The sequence below is a fragment of the Limulus polyphemus genome, unplaced genomic scaffold (genome assembly GCF_000517525.1).
Source record: "Limulus polyphemus unplaced genomic scaffold, Limulus_polyphemus-2.1.2 Scaffold22, whole genome shotgun sequence".
Classification (NCBI taxonomy): Eukaryota; Metazoa; Arthropoda; class Merostomata; order Xiphosura; family Limulidae; genus Limulus; species Limulus polyphemus.
The window spans coordinates 553,493-565,704 of NW_013665632.1; the positions used below are offsets into that span (position 1 = coordinate 553,493).

General features: G+C 33.4%; 1 protein-coding gene across 1 annotated transcript in view; it reads left to right on the plus strand.

Annotated features, from left to right (window-relative positions):
- Positions 1-12,212, plus strand: part of LOC106458341 (glutamate-gated chloride channel-like) — an 80,730-nt gene that overhangs the window by 52,857 nt on the left and 15,661 nt on the right. The window contains exon 4 of the mRNA XM_022384895.1: positions 6,945-7,168. Coding sequence (XP_022240603.1) covers positions 6,945-7,168 — 224 coding nt within the window. The remainder of the gene's footprint in view (positions 1-6,944; positions 7,169-12,212) is intronic.

Here is a 12,212-nt window from a genome sequence, read left to right on the forward strand (position 1 = left end):
TTTGAAATAAAACGTGAATACAGTAATGAATGGCACATGTGAATTCCTTTAGCGACTTTTGAAATAAAACGTGAATACAGTAATGAATGGCACATGTGAATTCCTTTAGCGACTTTTGAAATAAAACGTGAATACAGTAATGAATGGCACATGTGAATCATTTCTTAAGGCTAAAAATTAATCTAATTAAACATTGCTTCCTAAAATAGTCTGACCTACTGACCGAGTTATTTATTGTATGTTGCCTAAAATATCGTTAAAAGTGAGGGTACCCAACAGAGGAAACACTGCCTTGTAATCTCTATAAGTGTAGATACAAGATGGGTATAATTAATCAGTTATACTCATTACCAGGTTGATTTTGACTTTCACTTTAAGTAGGTAACTGGCTATGATCGAAAGTTAATGTTAATATAAAATTCAACGTAAATGCTTATGTCAAACGGAGAAAATTTGTTTGATTTGTTATCTACTTTATAATTCATTAGAGTAGAAAACCAGATTTCAAAGATACAATATTCAAGTTTATATTTTTGTTTGAAGTATATCAATCCGATACATTTAGAATTTTGTTCATTTTATTTTATAGAATGCAACATATGAAGTTCAAGTTGAACTAGTTTTATATACAGAAATATAATAGGAAATATGGAAATAACCACTACGTTTAAACCCCAAACTTATTAGTTACATAAAAGTACTTGAAATTAAAACATATCTATATACAGCACACTGATGGTCAGTACTTTGTTTGATTTGAATTTGGTTTTAATCACAGCTACATATTGATATACAGCACAATGATGGTCAGTACTTTGTTCGTTTGTTTTTAATTTGGTTTTAATCATAACTACATATTGATATACAGCACAATGATGGTCAGTACTTTGTTTGATTTGAATTTGGTTTTAATCACAGAATATGTAGTTATGATTAAAACCAAATTAAAAACAAACGAACAAAGTACTGACCATCATTGTGCTGTATATCAATATGTAGAATATACAGCACAATGATGGTCAGTACTTTGTTCGTTTGTTTTTAATTTGGCTTTAATCATAACTACATATTAATATACGGCACAATGATGGTCAGTACTTTGTTCGTTTGTTTTTAATTGGGTTTTAATCACAGCTACATATTGATATAAGGCACAATGATGGTCAGTACTTTGTTTGTTTGCTTCAAAAAATAATTTGGTTTTAATTACAAAGCTACATATTAACATACGGCACAATGATGGTCAGTAGCTTGTTTATTTTTAAACACAAAACTAAACAATGGGCTATCTGTGCTCTGTCTTCCGCGTATTTTTAGTGTTATACTTACTGCTGAGCCATCAGGGGGCGTAAATACCCTACGCACTGTTGTGGGTATTTAAATATAAGAATCCGATATTGTTAGAATGTTATCCAAAAAGTTATCTGAAACAAGAATAGAACTATCTCTCATGGTTTATGTTTACCAGACGCTCCACATCCCACTTCTCGTATCTCAGTGGTAAACCTCTGTGCTTATAATGGATCGAACCCTGCAATGGGCAGAGATTGAATAAGCCATTCTACAGCTTTGCAACTAAACTAACAAACAGTATATTATTTTTAACTGGAGTTTATTAGACATAACTATTAAGCATATAGATAAAATATTGACTTATATCTTCAGAGCGTGTATCATATTGCTCAGTATTTCGGTTCATAGTTTCTTCTTATTATACTCTTCAATTTAAATATTCACTTTTAGAGTGCTTGTAGGTTATAAACCGCTATTTTTAACCTATGTTAATAGTAAATAAACAATTTATTTAATAGAGGAACATGAAACTATAAGTAAACCTTTCTTCATAATTTAGTTGTTTTATACATGATCATTGCGTCAGTCTAACGTTACAAATGTTCCAAGTATCCACCACCGTTGTCAGTGCACGTTTGACATAAAAGCCCTTGTTTTTCGAACAGATAAGTTTAGTTTAAGATACGTTTGTATTTAAAAACAGTTTATCAATCTATTACATAAGCCTTAAACTGGCCATGTATCTATTACGTAGATTTTGTAAAACTAGTAATACTTTGAAATTTACTATTTTCTAATGTGTTTTGATAAACTAACAGACTTTTATTTATAATATGATGTTTTTTACTGTACCTGTACACTAAAATCATAATTACAAGAATCTGCAGGATCATGTTCAGTATCTGTTCTCTGCCTTTGCGTGCATGAGATTCATAGAGGCCATTTTGTAATATCCAGCAGTTACGCTATTAAACGATATTGCTCACATGAAAAAAGTATCATTGAATATTAAAAGTTTCTTTATGACTTGTAGCTACGGAATTGACTCCCTAAATACAATAAAGATTTAAACTTATATGAGAATGATTAAACCCTCATGGGAATAATGTACTTGAAGCTTTATCATTGCTTCTTTATTGCTTTAATACTTCTAAAAATGAGAAGAGTGGCTAATTTCCCTGTAGAGTATTTTACATTTAAGTAAGCCAATAGTACCTTACAAATAAAATGACGCATTAGTGGTTCCGTCACTCTTCAAGTAAACAAAGCGTGACGCCAGTTTCACTGCTAAGTTAGCCAGTGAAGGGTTGTTACAATAACACTTTTTGCAAGATGTAGACGTATTATTCATATGTAATATATATATGTACATATAGGAAAGTGATTCACAAAGTCTGACATAATCCAGGTCTTATTCCTGAGTAGCTTACGTATAAAAAGTCTGACATAATCTAGGTCTTATTCTAAAGTAACGTACTGATAATATTACAGAAGCAGAGTAAGACTTTTATTTCAGTGTGTGTGTGTGTGTTTCAGATATGCGTTCATATTTAGTCTTTATCATGTTGATGATCCCTTTTCTGTTAGTAACAACCTTTAAAGTAGTTACAAATATATTCCAACAGGTGGCGAGTTTTGTATTATATACTAAGCAAGCGGATCAACTTTTACATAATTATGTTTTTATTTTATTCAGAGAAATGACAATAAATTCTATAAGATATGAATTGTTCTATTATTAGCTTTTTGTATACTAAATGACTGGAATATTACCTTGTACACATATATAATATAAAAACTTCATCAATTAGGTTTTGAATAATAACAAATTATGGCTTCTTTTTTGTTTATTTCTGTACGAAATTAAAGTAGTAAATTATCTATTAATCGAACAAGTTGAAAATGGGAGTATTAGTTATCGTATATATGGTTAAATTACCTTATTTTACAAACCACGTAAGTGAGTTTAATGTATTTTATAGTTTTGTGTTGTGACATCACATATATATTAGGCGTGTTTTTGGAAACATCACGTGCGATTTTGCAATTTACCTAACAGCACTTGCCACACACCGATCGATTCTGTCACCCTTGAGATTTGATGTATTATTAAAGAAGTAAGTTTTGTCTAGAATTTTTTTTTTCTCATATAGTGCACTAGGTAATTAATGAACGTAGGGAAGTAGCTAATTTCGGTAGAGGAAAATGATGTTTTAAAGATTTTCTTTTCAATAAAGAAATTATGCTGAAAAAAAATAGATATATTTATAGTTACTACGTCGCTCTTTGACATGTACACTCTGAATGGTTGTTGGAAGTAATATGACGCCCTCTGGTGGCTCATGAGTAAAAAGTCTAACAGCTTACAACTCTGAAATTCAAGTTTCGATATCCACGATAGGCAGAGCGCAAAGGTATTATGACATCAGTCTTTGGGAGTGTAGTGATGAGTTTTCAAATTATCCACCAGAGGGCTCATACCAAATTTCCTTATTTGTAAAAATAATGAATTATTACGTCATAACTGTTTCTACTCTTGATCACATTGAGATGCATTTCGAATAAAGTATAGTACTGATATATCATTTTTATTCATTTGCTGTTATGTTAATCAATTGACCTTAGATTAAACCTTACTTAATATTTATTTCATATCGCAATTATTTATAGGTAATCATTCGTTATTTTAATCAAAAAAGATAAAAAAGTGATATTTTTTATAATAGATATGCGATGATTATAATATCACGTGACAGAAATATAATTGCCTGTCTTTATTTTACACAATCAACTCACTTGAGGATAAAACTAGCCCCCTGTTTTTGTTTACTAGGTGGGAATAGACACCATTTTGAACTTTGTTTTGGGATCCATTACAAAATTTCAGACAGACAGACTTTAACGTAGGAAGTCTTTACTATCTCTGAAAGAACTTTAGGAGGAACTTTCTATAATTGTTATAGGTAAAAAGAGGGCCGGCATGGCCAGGTGGTTAGGGCGCTTGACTCCCCATCTGAGGATCGCGGATTCGAATCCTCGTCCCACCAAACATGCTCGCCCTTTCAGCCGTGGGGGCGTTATATAGTGACGGTCAATCCCACTATTCATTCGTAAAAGAGTAGCCCAAGAGTCGGCGGTAGGTGGTGATGACTAGCTGCCTTCCCTCTAGTCTTTCACTGCTACATTTGGGACGGCTAGCGCAGATAGCCCTCATGTAGCTTTGTGTGAAATTCAAAACAAACAGGTAAAAAGAATGATTGGCGAGAAAAAAAAATTCTTATTTTTCTTGCTACAGTGTGACTTTCTTATGCTATTCTTGCGGTTGTTCACATATTTAGATGACACTTATTCTGACTTGTAATAATTTGTTGTTGTATTTCATGATTAATGCATGAACTACATGCTCACTGTGTAAATACAACGAATCACAGCTTGCGTCCCGTTGCCTCAAAAACTGTGTTCCACACTTTGGAGCCACGTGTTCGCTATAAGAGTGGCCTTAAAATTCCATGTTAAGAAATTCACATTTTATAAAACAACGATTATTTTTTAGACAGTTCTAAAAATGAGACTGTTCTCAGTCTTAAAATTACAATAAAACACAAATAACTTACTGTACAGGGTAAAAACAAAACAACAAAAACGGATGACGCAGTAAAATACGTCGAAGCATGTTTGTATGAGACTGTTTCCAGTATCATCCGTTCCTATTTTTTTTAACCCTGTACAGTAAGTTAGTTAGGATCTTATTGTAATTTAGAGGCTGGGAACAGTCCCATTTTTAGATGGTTTTTTAAAATGTCAGTTTTTTAACATTGGGCGCTACTCATGGGCCAATGAATTTTTAATTCAGATTCCATATTCGATCAGACAAGAGTACCATAAGATTTTGCATTGGGTGCCGTTGGCAGTTGCCTTCTCTCTGGTTTATCAATTCAAAACTAGAGCCGGCTATAAGCTGCTTAGTGACGCTGGCTTAAGACAATATATTTAAATTTGTATGAAATGTTTTGTAAGTTATATAGTTGACCAGGAGTTCTTATGGAAATAATGTAGACCTTTTACAATAAAGAATGTATGCTAGAATTTTTTAGTTGAGGTTAAAGTAAATACCAGCGAGGCGCCCATGCCAACATGGTAAGTCATTTTTATCAAGGTAAACATGTGAAGTAAACACAATCGATTATATCTATGTTATTGATCACGTAATATTACAATAACATTTCCATTATATACTGATCACGTAATATTACAATAACATTTCTATTATATACTGATCACGTGATATTATAATAACATTTCTATTATATATATATATATATATTGATCACGTAATATTACAATAACATTTCCATTATATACTGATCACGTGATATTACAATAACATTTACATTATATACTGATCACGTGATATTACAATAACATTTCCGTTATATACTGATCACGTGATATTACAATAACATTTCCGTTATATACTGATCACGTGATATTACAATAACATTTCTATTATATACTGATCACGTGATATTATAATAACATTTCCGTTATATACTGATCACGTGATATTACAATAACATTTCCGTTATATACATATCGCCATCGATTTATTTCCCAATAAGTGTAATGAACTACTTATCAAACTTGTATGCTTGATCACACCATAATAATTAAAGTATATTAAGGTACAAAGGTATACACTGAATTAAAAAATTCAAAGTTGTAATCTAATTCAGTAGTTCTCAATTTTTTTCTCCCTCGGACTAATTCGACAGGGCGAAAGATCTCCCACACCACCTACCGGTCGTACCCAATCACTCTGATCTCTCGGCCGTAGCGTTGTATGTTAGTTGTATTTTGGACGCTATAAACCGGGTTTCGATACACGTGGTGGGCAGATCAGAGATAGCCCATTGTGTAGCTTTGTGCTTAACTGAACAAACAAAAGAAACAAAAGCATTTTGGACCAGGCCACGGACCACTGGGTCGATCACACTTTGAGATCCACTCATCTCACGCAGTTATCAATTAGAATCAATATGGAGCCATTATTCATCAAAAAAATATGATTGGTATCGCGATCTATGATGGTTGTGTATAGACTTAAGTATTCGCGTATCTGATGTCTTAACTCTATCAACCAATTATCACTTAAATAACAATATTCAGGTATATTATTTTTAATCTTTAAAAAAATAACTTTTTAGTTATAATTGTTTTTATAAGTTTTTATGGTTTATTGGAAAATTAGTCGCGCCTTTCTCATATTTTAAACACATAAATGATTACTGTAATCTGTGTGACATTTTCATTTGCTGGAGAAAAATTATTGCTTTAGCAGAAGCTTGACTACGTATAACGCTTAAATTCAAAATTCGATTTTTGCGATTTCCCAGCGGCTCAGTGGTGCCAAGGGCTTATTACGCTAGAATCATATTTCAATATTCACGGTGGGCAAAGCAACGATAGCCCATTTTATAGCTTGTGTTTAACAAAGAACAAACACATCAACGGAGAAAGTGCACTGTGCAGCTTTGCACTTGAACGAGAAAGAAGAAATATTTAAAGGAAAGCTACGGAATTTTAGAAAATATAGATAAATAATAATTTTATTGTTTTCAACAAAAAACTAATTAGAGTTTCTTCTGTTTCAGACTTTTGAGATCCACCTGACCCTGCGACACTGGTGGCAAGATGAGAGATTAAAGTTTGACCCAATGAGAGGAAAGAGTGTCGTAGGGTTGTCAACATTGCGAAACCTTATTTGGACTCCGACCCTCTTCTTCTTGAATGAAAAAGACAGTGAGATGGTAAAAACAACAGAAGATAATGTTTATGTAAAAGTGGACTCCAATGGGAAAACGTACATGGCCATTAGGTAAACAAAAGGCTTGTTTCTTCATTTTACTAAACACTCTTTACTTCGCCTCTACAAAGTTGCGTTTCGTATCGCTGAGACCGCCCATTCTATATATATCTACGTTTCCAAGTTGGTCAGCGGTAAGTTAACGGACGTATAACGCTAAAATCCGGGGTTTGATTAACTGTGGTGGGGAAAGCGCAGATAGTCGATTGTGTAGCTTTCCACTAAAAACAAACAAGCTCCATCTCGACAAGAGTAATGGAATTTGAGCCACGCCATCTGGTGGCTTTTTGGCAGCACTTACCAAGCTACCTATTTAATCTTACTTTATGACATGTTCGGGAGTTTACAATTAGCAAAGTTTTTGCTATTCTTTTTTGATGCGAGTTCCTATTGACGTGTGAAATAATCAAATATTTAATGAGCCTCAGTTCATTTAAGTGGCCACATTTAATAGTAAATGTTCGAAGAATTTTGTGAGACGTATTAGGAATCCTTGTAACATCATGGCAATTGAATATTATAGAAGAATAGAATGTTGATGATCTTGATATTGTGTGCAGCATACGAAAAATATCTTTCATATTATTCCATATTAGATGGAATTTTTTACTGAAGTTTATAAAACAGAAATACATGTTAGCATGTTTGTCAGTCATAAAGTGCACCATTAAACCTTCTGAATGCAAACAAGTAATTCAATGGAGAAAATGGTGATACCCAGAATTAACTGCATAGTAGAACAGAGAATAGGTTTCAGTGCTTACAACGACTGTGTACAGTAGACTTTGCAAATAATTCAACTTCAAAATTTTACGTTTCCGTTTCTTACCAGAATAGGGTTTAGAATTAGAAAACTTCACTGTAAAACCAAACCTTCGTATAGAGAGTGGCTGGGATGAAAACATATTTGAGATATTTTTCTACCCTATATATGGCTAGATTTTCTAAACACCTCACGAACGGGAAACGCCAGTAATGCTAGTACACTGAGTAGAACAACAGGGACGGCTACTATGAAAGTTATATTACTTGGATCTTTTGATAACGAACATTTAACGACGTTAAAATTAAATTATAAACTAATATTCATGATTTAAATCGACCAAAAATTATTACAATCGATAATTAGTATGTTTCTTGACTACATAGAGGAAAACTGGAACTGGTGTTTTTCACTGTGTTAACTTTGGTTCATGTAATGAGCGATCCTATTATTTCCCCGAAAGGGAGCCAAAGGTTTCCTTAGGGGCAGCTTGTTTTAACCACTCACACCTCAATACAGTAGTATGTCCTCTGTCAGTCAGTCAGTAGACACTAAAATAACGTCACATAAGAGACGTTTAAAGTTGCACTTTGTACTGTCGTGACGTCAGTAAAACGTGCGCATGCCATGAATCACGAGAAGAATTATGCACTCTGTAGGCTACAACACATCATGACATATGAACTTCAAAAGCAAGTAATATAAACATTTGTTACTTTTAATTTTGGTTTTTCTTGAAACAGAACATTTTCTGCGACCCTGCAGTAGTACATCTACTATAGATTTAAAAGTAGCGGTTCTTCATACGGCACTCAACAGTAACAGTACAACGGTTATCAAACCTACCACTTGGAGCGCTTCTATTTAGCCTGATTACATTTATCCAACTCAGCGAACGGTCTTTGAAATAAAGGGTCTTTGGATAAGTTTGTTTTGTTTATTTGAATTTATGCACAAAGCTACACAATGGACTATCTGTGCTCTGCCCACCACGGGTATCGAAACCCGGTTTCTAGCGTGGTAAGTCCGCAGACATACCGCTGTGCCATTGGGGGCCTTTGGATAAGCTAAGTACGTATCGATAACACAGGCCTGCGAATTTAAACTTCATAAAAGTTGTTTTGGTTTTTAATAAAGGACTTTCCATAATTCAACTTCACAGATTTCGAAAATAATATTCATTTTCTCCATCATGTAAGGATTTTTTACAAATCGGGAAGAAAAAACTTTTACTTAGATCAAATTATTATTTTGTTTACCACAATGACCATTTTGTATTATTATGTTTGTTAAAAAATACAAACAAACTGAAGAGAATGGAAGAATATTGATGTCAAACGAATATGCATTCTCATTCATCCTGATTTTTTTTTTTGTGAAATCTACACCTTCTAGTTTCAAAACTACGTGTTGTGGTCTTTCTTTTATGTATTGCGTTATGACGTTTTGTGAAAAATCTGTACGTGATGGAGAAGAATGGATATCATTCTCGGATTCAGCGTACAGGATTTACTGTAGAACGTGTGAAAATATCAAGACAATAAAACCATCGCGGGCTTGTGTAATTCATTGAAACGATATATTAATCAATACATATGTTTAATTCAGTTCAAATGTAGTTGACATGTTAATTAATATATATACATGTTTACTTCAATTAAGACGTGATTGACATGTTACTTGATATACATGTTTACTTCAGTTAAGTCGTAGTTGGGAAGTTTTGTTTGTTTGTTTTTGAATTTTGCCCAAAGCTACACGAGGGCTATCTGCGCTAGCCGTCCCTAATTTAGCAGTGTAAGACTAGAGGGAAGGCAGCTAGTCATCACCACCCACCGCCAACTGTTGGGCTACTCTTTTACCAACGAATAGTGGGATTGACCGTCACGTTATAACGCCCCCACGGCTGAAAGAGCGAGCATGTTTGGTGGGACGGGGATTCGAACCCGCGACCCGCAGATTGCGAGTCGAGTCCCCTAACCACCTGGCCATGTCGGGCCAGTGGGAAGTTAATTGATATACATGTATATTTCGGTTAAGACATAGTTGACATATTAATTGATATACATGTTTACTTCAGTTAAGACATAGTTGACATATTAATTGATATACATGTTTACTTCAGTTAAGACATAGTTGACGTATTAATTGATATACATGTTTACTTCAGTTAAGATATAGTTGACGTATTGATGGAAAAATATATATATTTCAGTTAAGATGTGATTATTTCTTTCGTACATTTCTAAAGTCGTAGACGAAAGATTGGGGTTGAAAAATACTATGATTAAAATTGATTAAAGTTCTTATCCTTTTAAAATATAATTTAGTTTTATAAACAGGTGACCGACCTAGTAACTAAATGATCAACATTCACAACATATGTTCCAGTTGATTGATCAGCTACTTAATATTTATTGAATAGATTAGTAACTTGAAGACTTACTAATTACTAGACATAATATACCAGATGTACTTCCGCAGGGTCCCCGAAAGTGTTCTGTTTTAAGGGTTAAATACAACCAAAATTAAGAGTAATAAATATTTTTATTTCTTGGTCAGAAGTTCATATGTCATGCTATCTTGTAGCCTACAGAGTGCATAATTCTTCTCGTGATTCATGGCATATGCACGCTTTACTGGCGTTACGATAGTACAAATGGCAACGTTAAACGTCGATTATGTGACGCCATTTTAGTGTCTACTGACTGACTGACAACACACTACTGTATAGTGGTGCGAAAGATTAAAGCAAGTGACTCTTCCAGGTGGCCTTCATCCCCCTTTCGGGGAAATAAGTGGTAAATATTTACAGCGTACTTATTTGTTGAATAACCCACTCTTTAATCTAGATTGAGTAGATTAATAACTTCCTGACTTTCTGATGATAAGTAGCATATATTTGAACTATTTGTAGAGTCTAACTTGTTTACTTTGTAACTAAAATAACCCTTATTCAGACTCTGAAGTACGGTCTGGTGCACTTATGAATTATATACTAGAACGTTAAAATCATAAATAATATTCATCGTTAAACTGGTATTATAATATATTTCTTGTGTATGAATCGTTGCACAGAACGTGCAGATGTATGCTACTGCTATTGTTTATTAATAGAAGTTCCCTTTGGATCAATGTTAAAAATTTCGCACTTGATTTCTACAGAATAAATAAAAGACTAGCGCATGCAAAATTGCATAGAAAACATTTTTCAAAACGATTGCAACATGGCTTACGAACTTTTACTTCGTACACTTTTCTTTGTGAAATATATTTGCTGAATTTAAATCGCAATTTTTCACTACCCTCGAAAGAAAATATTCATATGATGTTTCATTGTTCGTTCCTAAGTTTAGTTATATAGCATAATTATTTTACTAGGTTTTTATTCACACTCCTATTGTACAGTGAAGTGACGTATATCACAATATATTTAAATATATATATATGTCTGGAATAAAACTAAAATAACCTTTGATCTTAAGAATTAACACTTGACCACTAAATGTATTATGATAATTAAAATAGATTACCTCTATTTATTCTACTTATTTATATATATTGTCAAAGGAAAGGACCGGACGTGACCCAGTGGTGACCACGACAGGTTGCAGAATTAAGGTCAAATGTTCAAGCTACGTTGTAGTTTTGGTGGTCAGTCTGGCTATTGAGTTAAGAGTAGCCCCGTAATAGGTGGCGGGTGTTGCTGCCTAGTTGCCCTTCCTCTGGTGAGTAATTTCAAAATAGAGGTGGCTATGCCTGAATATTAGGGATTTCTGACCTAATCGTTTAATCCATGTGCCAGATAAGGTGTCATTCAACTTGAAAGTACCAATATACTGAATCAAGGAAAACTAAACTGAGATTAGTCTCATCAAATTGAAAGTACCAATATACTGAATCAACGAAAACTAAACTGAGATTAGTCTCATCCAGTTGAAAGTACTGATATACTGATTCAAGGAAAACTAAACTGAAATTAGTCTCATCCAGTTGAAAGTACCGATATACTGAATCAAGGAAAACTAAACTGAGATTAGTTTCTTCAAGTTAAAAGTACCGATATATTGAATCAAGGAAAACTAAACTGAGATTAGTCTCTTCAAGTTGAAAGTACCGATATACCGAATCAAAGAAAACTAAACTGAGATTAGTCTCCTCAAGTTGAAAGTACCGATATACCGAATCAAAGAAAACTAAACTGAGATTAGTCTCCTCAAGTTGAAAGTACCGATATACCGAATCAACGAAAACTAAACTGAGATTAGTCTCCTCAAGTTGAAAGTACCGATA